Source organism: Erinaceus europaeus, chromosome 15, assembly GCF_950295315.1.
Source record: "Erinaceus europaeus chromosome 15, mEriEur2.1, whole genome shotgun sequence".
In the NCBI taxonomy this organism is placed as follows: domain Eukaryota; kingdom Metazoa; phylum Chordata; class Mammalia; order Eulipotyphla; family Erinaceidae; genus Erinaceus; species Erinaceus europaeus.
Genome location: NC_080176.1, coordinates 77604385 through 77616783, shown reverse-complemented (window position 1 = coordinate 77616783; position 12399 = coordinate 77604385). Strand labels below are relative to the sequence as shown.

The following is a 12399-nucleotide window of genomic DNA, read 5'->3' as shown; positions in this document are numbered from 1 at the left end:
GGGCTCTGCCAAGATGAGACTGTGCATGCTGACAGCACCCTCAGCGCACATCTCACCCCACACTCAGCTCTTCCAACAGCCTGTCAACCTCGTGAGGGCACAGTCCTGAACCCAAGAGCCATGCACACAAGAGCAGGCGCTCGCAGGCTGCAAAATAGCTCACTTGGATAGTGTGTGGCTTTGCCCACATTTGAGTCCAGCTACTGCTGCACTGAAGGAAGCTTCCATGCTGTGGGCTCTTTTACTCCCTGCCTCTCTGCACCTAATAACAACAACAGAGACCTGGGACTCACTTGGAGGTCCTGCAACATTATTTATAATTTATAAGATACATGTGTGCAGGCACACAAACACACACACCTGTTCTACTGCTTCTTTCAATGTTCTCACCCATTAGCCTAGTTGTACTTAGCCAGTTCAAACCCATCTCCAAAGCAGAGCTCAGACTCTTTCAATCATGTTATGAAGGACAAATACAAGGTTTTACCGATTGTCTGCATGTTTTAGAGGCGAGTATTTGAGGTGTCAGAGTTGAAGAGCACTGAGTGAAAGGACCAAGAGTGGTGTCTCTTACTGGGGTCCGAGAGCAAGGATGAAGAGTCCATTTAAAAAGCCCTTCACAGAGTGGGTCTCTGACGTCCCCGGGCCCCACCTCAGCCCTGCAGACGGCATGAGACACAGGCAGGCACTGTCTCACCTTAGGACGGGCTCTAGGTCAGGATGTCGCCGCTCCTCCCTTTTCAAGGGACCCTGATTCAGGGCTCTTAAGATGGTCTTATCAAACGTCTCTGAAGACAATTCCTTTGGAAGCTACAAAAGAAAAACAGCACAGCCACTGTTACCTTTCTCACTTGCTGGTAAAGGCACAGACCAGAGGTGCCCAGGGAGCCCTCTGCCCCACTCAGGAAGCACCAGAGCAGTTCCTGCTCCGGCTCCTGAGGCAATGCCTGTTGCGGGAGCAGCATAGGGACTCCCCGAGGTGCAGGGCAAAGTGGCAGGAGTACACCTGCTCCAGGACGAGCCTGAACAGACTCGCACTCTACCCTGTCATGCCAAGATACCCAGGCACGGCACCCTGCTCTGGGAGCAGGGCTAACACTGGGATCCTTCAGCAACACCCGCTTTGTGGCTCTCCCTTTCCAGCCTCCTATTTCACACCTGAATTTCAGGCAGTCAGATAAGCAGGACTTGGCACTGAATGAAGAACTGTGTGAGAGAGAGATGGGGCGCCAACTACTACATCAAAACGGGTCGGGGCAGTAAACTTTTAGCTTAGTATGATAAAGTTGCCCTCAGAAGAAGGTACCAGAATACATACATACAGAGTCATTTTTTAAAAACTGACTTTTCAAGTCTTTCAAGAATTCAGTTTTAAATTTGACTTTAGCTAAAATTAACTCCTGACTTACTGCCATTTTTTGCTAAAAATTAATGGGAGAGCAACTAGCAACATTTAAGGAGCCAGAGGAGCCTAAATGTGACATCGATTGTCCTTCACATACTGAGTTTTGCTTTGAGAACCTCAGGAAAATGTTAACAGATAAGCAACTGGAGCCAACAGTTCAGAAATAGACAGGACAAAGTGTTAGTAACTGAGGCATGGTGAGACTCCAGCATCAAAATGCTATGTCAGAAAGAAGCCTTTCTTGGCTTCTCTATTAACCTGGCAGGATCAAAGGCTCTGCCATATGTGTACACGTGTGTACACACACATACACACGTGCATGCACAATTACATCCTCTGACTTCTAACAATGTCATGCATGTCTCAAGATCCAGATTTCTAGAGTCCCAAGTGTGAGTCTCTGGAACTTTTTTTTTTTCCTCTCTGACCCTTCTTTTTTTTTTTTTTAATTTTTGTGCTGAGATTTCTTTTTTAAATTAAAAAAATCTTTTTACACTTATTTTCCCTTTTGTTGCCCTTGTTACTTTTTTATTGTTGTTGTAGTTATTATTGTTGTTGTCACTGATGTCGTCACTGTTAGACAGGAGAGAAATGGAGAGAGGAGGGGAAGACAGAGAGGGGGAGAGAAAGATAAGACACCTGCAGACCTGCTTCACCGCATGTGAAGTGACTCCCCCGCAGGTGGGGAACCAGGGGTTCGAACTGGGATCCTTATGCTGGTCCTTGCACGTTGCGCCACCTGCGCTTAACCCGCTGTGCTACCACCTGACTCCCTTCTCTGGAACTTCTGAAACACCCAGAGTGAAGGACCTGGGCAGAAGCCAAAGCCAGGGAGCTCACACCCACTTCCACCCTGCAGGTGGCACTGCCCGACCCCATCTGTGGATCAGTGCTACTGGAGGTAGCTTCTAGCGCTAGAGGCCTGGCTCCTCTGCCAGCTTAGGGAGAAGGGTTTTTCTGGGCATAAGCTGCCTTCTTTCACTGGCCAAATAACTCTTCCTTTTAAGCCCTTTCTTTTTGTGTGTTTACTTCTCGCCTTAGTGACTGGGCTGAACTTTGGGAAGAAACAAATTCCAGCTCTACATCATTTTCCAAACAAAGACATGGCTATTCATTTTTAATATTTACACTCTGACATCATTTTCATCAAGATTCAGGACAGCAGGCATAGAGTATCTTGGCCATGAAAAATATGGTTCCTACTGAGTATCTTTAGCTGTGAGTGCATAGTTGAAAAAGACAGTTTCCGTTTCCACCTCCCAACTCATTGATTCACTGACAAGTCCTCCACACAGAGAAGCAGGAGACCATGGCTGCATGTGCAGCTACAAGCCATCAGGATTTACAGGTGGTTTTCAGCTTTAGTTTCCAAAGACTATTTTCAGTCCCAAAGGCAGGCACATTTGCTAAAAATGCAGCTCGAAATCAAGACTCTTCTATTCTAGTCCTCCTCAATTTTCTCGCTTTCTCAGGCTCTGTTCCAGCACACCCAGCCCTGCCAACCCCAGAGCCTCAGCTCAGCCTCTGCACAAGCTCAGGACAAGAAGGCAATCATACCCCAACTCATATACGCTTTGCTCCAGAAGCCTGGAGGCCTAACGAAAAACCAATGCCAGACACTCACTACAATTTAGATTTTGCAATATTTCCCATTCATTCATTCAAGTTCTCACTCATTTATTCAACAAGTAAACCCCAAATGTACCAGGCACTGTAGTTCTGTGGTTGCAGCATTGAAGGAAGAAACAAGAGCCCTGCCCCTGGCCTCCCTCACTGATGAGGAAAATCAGACAGGATATGGGGTGCAGAGGGTGAGCTGCCACTCACAGGGAATAAAGTGCCTGACAGCAGTGACCCCATGCTCCCCCATCCCAGCACACAGTAAGCGCAGGTCAGCAGCATCCACAAATGTCAACAGTGACTTTCAGATGTCTCAGGTATTTTGAAAAAAAAAACACCACATTCCAAGGCTGACTAAGCCAGCAGGATTGAAGGCTGAATTATTACCAGGGGCTGTATTGTTTGTTTGTTTGTTTTCAAGCACCTAGGCTTTTCAGAAAAACTGTGGGACTGGAGAAAAAAAAAAGAAAGAAAGAAACCTGTCAAGATAAGCAACAGCTGAAGCTTCAGGAAACCCATTAGTAGACACTTTCGGGGGCTCAGTCCTAGGTGCTCCCTCCCCACCTCTGGGGAAAGGGAGACTGCCAACACTGTAACTGGCTTTGATGGGTGGGAGTGCCGGACATGCCCCCCCAATATTTCAACCTTAGCTCTAACGCCTTGCAACTTCCCCTCCAGTCCTAGAATTCTGAAAGGCGGGCCAACAGAAGAGAAAGGAGGTCAGTGCAGCTTTCTCTCCCAAGCCTGTTCATGATTACCTGCCCTCAGGGCCTTGATAAAGCTCTGCTCTAACAAGAGACAGAAGTCAGAAATAAGCAGAAGAGATTGTGAACGTGGGGGGGAAGGGGGAGTTAAAGCCTTCCTCAATCTCTTCAACGGCAGAAAACTAGATGGCTGGGAGCCAGCCCTCTTGTGGGTCCTCTTCCTGGACGTCAAGGCCCCACGCCTGTTCCTTCCTCCCCACGCTGCCTGATTGACATGTCACATGCAGAGGCGGTTTAGGCGACTGGAAGCTAATGACCAACCCCCGTCTGTATGTGCAGTGAGGCCACCAGCTGAGAGATCACAGGGAAATGGACACACTCCAGCAGGAGGGAACCAGCAGTGTGGCAATATAGCGATGGGACTTGGGGCGTGCTACCTACTCCTCAGAGCCCTAAAAACTGGCAATAGGTCTCTTGATGAACAGAGACCCAAGTGATGTAGAAAAAATGTATTAACAGTGACAAGCTCAGAGTCCACACTTAAAAAAAACAGCATTGTCCTGAAGATGCCAGATGCCACAGGTACAGTCACTTCGCCACCCCTTTGCCCATTTAGCTCAAGAGTCTGGAATGTTGCCTTATTTCCGGACTCTGTTTTAACTCCCTGTTAATAAGAGATTAAAAATAAAAAAAAACTTCCTCATGGAAAAACAGTTCTTTATTGGTTGACCCTTTAAACCTATCTCCTCCCTCTGAAATTCTGCCCTAACCTTAAGTCTGATGAGAAAAGAAAAGGAATGTGTAGGACACAGGCGTGCTCAGGCAAAACGACATGGCTCACCTCTGCCAAGTCTGTGTAAGAGGATTCCCTTGTCCCCTGCTCTCAAGAGCTTCGAAACTGTGGCACTGGGCAGCGTGAGGCTGGAACTCATCAGAGGAAGAAATGGACAGACACTTCAAGAAGTGCCCAGAGAGTGCAGAGTAGCAGTGAGGGTATCGCAGACACACTCACAGGAAGCACCACTGCAGGCAGCCACCAGCAGAGAGCACAGGGGCAGGAAGAACTGTGTGATCGATCGTTTTTTATGTGGAAACCCCCTCCTCACCATCTCATGCTTAGGACAGCATGAGAGTTTTATAGCTTTCGGAGAGGCCGAAGACAACACGTGCTATATGCGTTTTAATTGTCCTGGTGGCTGTTTTGATGCTAAGTGTTTGGATTCTGCATATTATGTTTAAAAAATTATTTTAACAACAAAATCTATACTTTTACCTTTAGTAGAAATTCCTGTAGTTCTTGGTGGGTTTTTGTTACTGTTGTGACTGAAAGGTCAGACCAATTTACCTGATTTAAAAAAAACACACATCATATAGTTATTTCTTAGGTGGGAACCGGTTAGGAAAAAAAGCCATGTGCAAAACAAAGGGCCTTATCTCAATTTTATTAGCAACTCGAAATATAAAGCTCATCTGGCATTGACAATAATCTCTTTGAAATTATTAAAATAAACTATACACTAGCATAGCAAACTAAAATTTTTGTTAATTCCTTTTAAGTGACATGGTTTTTATAAAAAGCTGTCTTGAAACAGTGTGCTATGTTTTAATGATTTCTTCAAATGGGAAATGGCTCACATTCCTCTCTGGGAAGGTGCAGGACCCTAAACAGCACAGTACAGCTCTATGCTAAGTAAGACAAACCTCTCCTCCTTGTTTACTGCTCCACTATTTTTTAAAGAACCATATCATATTTTTATGAGAATTCATGATTTAAGAAAAACTGCTATCTTTGTTCACTAAAATCCTCTTGAAGTAGATGAGGAAGCTCTGAGCATTTCTGTTTTCAGGTGCAGGAAACGAAAACTCAGTAAGGTCGACTTGGATTTGACCCTTGGTAAGCAGAAGAGGCAGCAGTGAAGTTCATTAGGCCACTAGCAATTCCTAAGTTATATTTCTTAGTTAGATAAATGCTTCAACTCTCCTAAAATCTGCATTAATCTAACCCCAATCAACTAAACCCATCATTACTCTGAAGTTGAAAAATCCATACAAAACTTTATCCAGCAATTCTCAAGATATTATGAATATCCTCAAAGCTGGCACAAATCTTGCATAGGTTTCAATCATTCAGATGTTTGTTGAGCCGCCCCTTGTAGCAGACACTGTGTTCAGTGAAGAGGCAACAGGAGAGGGTGGAACAAAGTGCCCAGTGGCTGAGCTCAGTCTAGAGCAGGAGACAAGCTAGAGCAAGTGAGTCTATAAGGGTGAGTGATGGGCATTCAGGAGATGACAGGGCACAGTGCAGGAGTGGAGGGCAGCACACCAGCCAGGTGCTAAGGAAAGACCTAAGAGGAAGGGGCATCTGAGTGGGGCTGGGAGCTAAACGGACATGAGTGTGAGTGCGCTGAAAGATGCCCATTCCAGAACACAGGGACAGCTAAGGGAAACAAGCTGGGAGGCGTCACTGAATGCAGAGAGGAGAGAGGCTCATGTGGTATGTTCCAAAATCTAAGTGAAAAGTGCAGATGCAGACTTGGAACAAGCCATGAGGCTACTTCTCTCACAAAGCAGAAGTCAGAATTTGGAAAGTCACTATACAAATGTCCTGAGCAAGTCAGATATGGTGGGGGCCAGTGACCGAAAATGAAGAGTCTTCTCTCCATGGAATGATCACCAACTGAAAACAACAAAGCCTGAAGCTCAAATGTAAGACAGCCCCAAAAGACAGGATGGCAGTGTACTGAGAATAGTGATCACAGGATCTGCAGAGGACTACAGGAGGGAGAGGGATCGGGGCGGAGGGAGGGAGGGAAGAAGGGAGGGAAGGAGGAGTGGAGTTGAAACTTAGCAATACCTTTGGGAGGAAATGACATGAGGAAGCACAGAAACTGGGCATCATTCCACCTGACTTCAAGGTGGGTACAGTCTAGCTATAGGAGAAAGGGCCAGATGGTGAGGCCCAAAAAAGAGGACCTTAGGAAGATGTGGACACGGAATTCACAACAGTCAGCAGGCGAGAGATAGAGGAGACTTGAGGAGATCAGAGCTGGACTCTTAAAAGGGAAATCAGACAGCTGTCTCCAGGACAGACTGACAGGAGAGTGCTTATAGAGAAGAGGACAAGGCAAGAGAGGCCAGGCCATGAAACCGGCATGGAGAAAAGCGAGGAGAAAGTATCAGCAAAGACAATGCCAGGTAGAGACAAAGTCTGTGATCTGGACTTAAAAATATATTGGTACAGAGGTTTGCTTTCACTTTAAAATAGATCTTCCAGTTCAAATCTCGGGTTCTTATTTCTTTGTAACAAAATTATGAAAATTATTATATGATATAGTTTGAAATCTGGCAGGCCCTCAAGCATATACTGAAAACAGCACCTTCCCTTAGTTGAAGCAAACAATACATAAATACAGCTTTTCTTAAATTAGCAAACCTGCTACCAGTCTTTCCAAAGATCGGTTTCTCCTTCTTTCAGAAAGATCACTTAACAACAGTCATTACATGAGGTGTCTTTTGTGGGTGAGAGTAGCTTACTTTGAAGGTGTACTCCCAACATTTGTCAGCCCTTTTTCTCTGGACTCCTTTCAACATAATCTTCTCAATGTGTACAGCTGAAAAGACAGAAAACATGCTGACTTGTTCTAGAGCAAGGAGAAACACATTTCAGTTTCCTAATTTGACAAGTTCTTAAATGATTAAACTACTCGTCGACGGCTCTAAGGCTGGACAAGTACTTAAATGATTAAACGACTCGTCAGCATCTCTAAGTCTGGCCTGAACTCAAGAAATAAAACACGTTTTAAATCACCCAGAGCACAGCCAAGTGCTATCCGCCTATGAACCAGGTTTTCTCTCTCCATTCATTCAACGTGCTGAACATGTTGCTCTAAGTCGCTTCAAGCAGGCTGCTCAGCACCAGAGACGAGAAAGGTAAGGAACAGGAGCAACTTGCTGTGAAGATTATTTTTCTAGATGATAATCTTCCAAACTGTTACTCAGATTACTATAAATACAGCATTTTAGACTCAATCCATTATATATGCATTAAGTACAAACAAGGAAATATCTGGTCTTGATTGTTTTCCTTCAAAGTGACCCAAATATCACATAATAGTAAACCAAACAGAATGAACTGCAAAGGCTCAGTAGAAAATGTTTCATAGTTTATTACACGGATAAAATAGTGAGCCATAAGTTGTGTCAGTAATTTCACAACAATTACTTGGAACTAGATAAGGTATCAACTTATTCACGAAGTAAAGCAAATACATAAGTCCCCAAACGTTTGCTCATATAACACATCCCTTAAGATAAGTATTACCTTAGGAAGTAAATCCCTTTTACATACCAAGAATCAGTCTCCTTAGCAGAACATGAAGAGGAAGGGGGAAAAAGGACTATTGGGCTGGGTATGAATAGAAGGAATCGTACTTAAAAAATGAGGGGGTCATATCAGAGACGGAGAGTAATGAGGATGATAAAGTCACAGGGAAGAAGTCAGGACAGTGACTCAACAGACTCGGGTCACTGCTGAACTCAGGGGGACAGGATGTGGAAGCAGCAGGAAGAACTGGCTTGGCTTTAGAGGAAGAAGTTAAAGTTGATGAAGGAGAGCACACAAAGTAACAAAAGTGAACAGAAAGAAACCAGACTGCTATAGATCACGGAAGGTGGGCAAGAAGACGCCACACAAGAGAGACGGAAACTTGCAGGTAAACGACTATCTACCAATACAATCAGCTACGGAAAAAATTTCCAAACACGGTGTTTGGTGACCTGTTTCTGGGCCACATTCCCCCTAGAGGTGAAGCAATCTGATTCTCCCCAGAACCAACGGCCATGTGGGGCAGAGGCCCCAGGCCTGTGTGGCCAGCCAGCAAGAGATCTGCTCCCTCCCAGGGTGTTTCTATTAAACTGTTTAAAGGACAGTGCTGCTATTAAATAAATCCCACTCAGAAACAAAGTAGCCCTACTTCTGCAAATCAGTGGGCAGGGGCAGGAGTCCACTAGGAAATAATGGGGTATGGGCTGTGTTCATTTTCATCCTTAACTGCAATTTTACCTGCCGTGATCTATCAGAATCAAGATGAGTTAGACCACAAATAAATAAGTAAATAAATAAAAGATGTGGAGAGGAATGGCTGGTAATGAAAGGTTGTTCAACCCTTGTACACTAAAACTGAAAAGCACAAATACCTTTTTTCAAAAAATAATGCAGGATAATCAATTTCCAATTAACTACTCATATTTTGGTATAGTCTTTTATGCTTTTCTTTAAAAAAAAAATGCCTTTAAAGGAACCTCATTAATAAGCTGTTTAAGATCACTGGCAAATCAATGAGCTTTGTTGAAACAGTCTACACAGAGCTGAAGACTAGAAAACAGCTGGTTTTACTTCTACTTAGGAGAGGCGGAAAGACTCAAAAAGTAGCAATAGAGTGCTTTGAAATTACCCCCCACCCCTGTTTGGACAGAGAAGAGGGTCTTGTATATAAGCGGTAAACTTCTTATTTCTGTTAAATGAAACATCCGTACTTACTCGTCCTCTGTAAGGAAAAACGGATCACACGGAACGGAAAGATTATTATTGGGACTAGGAGGACTCAGGGCCAGCTCCCAAGTGCTTGCAGAGTGTGGCACTTAGTGTCGCTCCTCTTTTCTTCCAAGACTGACCGGTCTGCACTGGCCATTTGTTTTTCTTGCTGCACAAGGTAATGGATTCCCCAAATTCAGAGAGAGGAAGATATCTGAATTCAGCTCCTGGTGCAGTGTCCTGTCACTGTCCCAACACTGGTCCCCTTGCCAACTGTGTTAACTGCAGGAAGCATGGACTTAAAGAGAGTGCTTCCTTCTCTCACTGGAATCTCTGGAAGGCAGGGCATGTGCATATGTGTATGTGTGTGTTAGTTAAATAGAAGATGCTGTGAACATTATACAAACAGATGAAGCGCTATTCTAACCACTGAGAGCACACACTAAGGTCTCTACCCTCCAGATGTACAAATCCAGATTTAAGACAACTGACTGCAAACTAGAAGCCAGTGAGTGTGAGCTAGGTCAGCCCAGTGCTGTGAACCAGACTCAGATCAGCATGAACTCAAGCTCAGGCCAGCGGGATGTCACTTCTAGAGGGGCTAGAGGAAACCAAGGTAAACAGCAGCCCTCATTCTTCCCATGCGTAGATGCCTTGGGCTTACAAAAAGCACGAACAGAAAAGCCGCAGTCATAGCATACCTTCTCGCTGAGTCCTGTGAGGAGCCACAGTAAGTCCATCGTGAGGTATCAGGGCTTCTTCTTTTAAACCTGCTTCGCTGCTTTGCATGTAGTCACCACGGGCAGAGTTATTCTGGAGGGGAGAGAAGATCATGTGTTACTTACTCTATACCACAGGCTAGGAGTCCTAAGTTCCCCAAAAATCAACTAATTTGAAGGTTGTATATGCTGAATAGCCACCACGCTGACAGCGACTTTGAGAGCTCAAATAGGTAATTACATGTAACAGGCAGAAAGACACTCAGAGAAAGGAGAGGTGGCAGTATTCAGCCTCATCAAACAGTACTGCCAAGCAATCCTTTACTAGTCCTGTTTTAGGGGGACGGTAAACTTAGTATTCGTAATTCCCAGTAATTTCAGTTTATACCAAAGAGAACTGGAATAAAAAAAACATGTAACAGCAGCCTTTAAACTCCACGCATGTTTCTTACACTAATTATATTGCAGTCTTTATTCACCATGGTGGTCCCTCCCTTAGCACCTTCTCCATTAAACTGAGCTTGCTCAGCCAATCACCAGTGAACTAGCCAAGTTTTATTCCTAGAAGAAACAGAGCAGGCTCAGCTAACAAACAGCTCCCTAGAATTTAAGCAACATTATATTAGCTAAGGCAAAAAATTAAAATCTTAAGAGTACTTCTCCATCACAAGTCACACCTTATTCCCATTTGTGCTCCATACTAATATCACCCGTTTCAAGAACCAAATATAAATTCACAAATTTGAAATTAGTAACATACATCAACTTTCCACTGTCAGGAAATGAAGATCCTAAGTGTCTCCTGGCCTACAGCTAGAGTGCGCTGCCAATTGACAGCTCTATTTCTGGGGGGGAAAGCACCACATTAGCTACGCTTGGAAGCGTAACCTATTTTCCTCTAGAAACCTAAGGGGATAAAGACTGTCTCTACAGAACTGCCTGACAAGGAGAGAGCACAGACCTCTTAAGTTAACACCCAACTTCTAAAGCATTCATTTTGAGGGCCATTTGCCGACCCACAGTGATTAAAATTTGGGATGCATTGGATCGACCTTCTCATGGTGCATCCCGTGAGTACCCATTCATTGGGGAAACTGACGGCAAACGCTAGAAGAAGAAGGGGAAACTGACGATCCTTCCTAGCCGACTGAATCCACATGGATCCCAGTCACTTTCAAAGCCAGCAACAAGCAGCTCCTGACAGCTTTCAACCTGACGCTGGTGACTGGCTACAGAAGAATGGCAAACGCTAGAAGAAGAGGTGATTAAAAAGTGGATAAAGGGATTCTTTTAACAGAGAAAGCATATCTACGCTCTAATGGGGCCATGTGACCATTTACTACAAAGTTATAACCAACATTGGCCTAAGCGATGTCACATCTCAAACACTGCACCCTCCTCTCAAACAGTTACTGGAACAGGTTTTGTTGGGTAGGTCAACCACTTCTTCTAGAATGTTTTTTTACATTGCTCATGAGTGGCTTGTAAATTAAAAAAAAAAAACAAAAAAAAAACCCTCAAATATAAATGGTGCAAAAGATAAATAATGTGTCCTAATTAGGAATATGTAAGCATCACAACTTCACATCTATTAGGATGGCTATGAGAGGGCCTTAGACATCCAAGTCTACCAGCACATTAAAAAAAGAGTTTCCTAGCCTTTGTAAGTTTACTAACCTCTTTAGGTTTCCACCCATCAGATTCAACTGAGAATCTTAACTCTGGCATGCATCGCCAACATGCTCCTAAGCTTTTGTGGTTGATTTAGAGACAGGCAGACACACACTGGAAGGAGGCTTAGACATCCAAGTCTACCAGCAGAGTGTGTGGGACAGAGACCACTGAGGTCACCTTCTAAGGGGCTGCAGCCCAGCCCATCAGGCAGTTCTCCACACTCTGCTATCAGGAACCCTGTAAAAAGAGATGTTCTCCAGGACCTGGGAGCTGCCAGCTATCCTGGGGCAGACTCAGCCCACCTGAATTGTGGCTCATAGAACAGGGGAAAATAATATATAGCTGTGGTTGGTTTGTCACAACATTTTGATGTACAATCTGTTACACAGCTAGGTATTTTAAATTCTCAAGGAAAAAAAACCAGGGTAGCAACTATTATTTAAGCAAGATTGTTAGAAAGTCTTGCTTTGAACATCAGAGAGGGATTTATCAATAGAAACATTACTGAGCTGTCAAAGCCCATTCATTCAGGCGAAGGGGATGGTAAGAAGCTGGGGAGGATTTAACGTCACCTGCTGTCTCCTTCAACCGACTGCTCGGAGACAGCATGGCTTGGCTGTCTGCTCTGATTTAAGGACTGGCTGACTTCTGGTGTAACAAGCTGTTTCTTTGCACTGGAAATGAAGACTGCGGTCATCTGGCCAGACCAGTGTGGCACAATCAATGCTCTCAGTGCACTGCAGG

At 44.5% G+C, this 12399-nt stretch overlaps 1 protein-coding gene across 5 annotated transcripts in view; it reads right to left on the bottom strand.

Annotated features, from left to right (window-relative positions):
- The window catches only part of ZCCHC2 (zinc finger CCHC-type containing 2), a 41796-nt gene that overhangs the window by 18743 nt on the left and 10654 nt on the right, over positions 1-12399 (bottom strand). For 4 of the 5 annotated variants that reach the window (XR_009545098.1, XM_060173973.1, XM_060173974.1 and 1 more), the window contains exons 2-5: positions 9964-10075; positions 7264-7340; positions 5003-5074; positions 698-810 (exon numbers count right to left, since the gene is read on the bottom strand). Coding sequence is in view for 4 of the 5 variants with exons in the window: in XM_060173973.1 (XP_060029956.1) it covers positions 698-810; positions 5003-5074; positions 7264-7340; positions 9964-10075 (374 nt within the window). In the remaining variant the exon portion in view is untranslated. The remainder of the gene's footprint in view (positions 1-697; positions 811-5002; positions 5075-7263; positions 7341-9963; positions 10076-12399) is intronic. The other variant, XM_060173975.1, reaches the window with a different exon arrangement.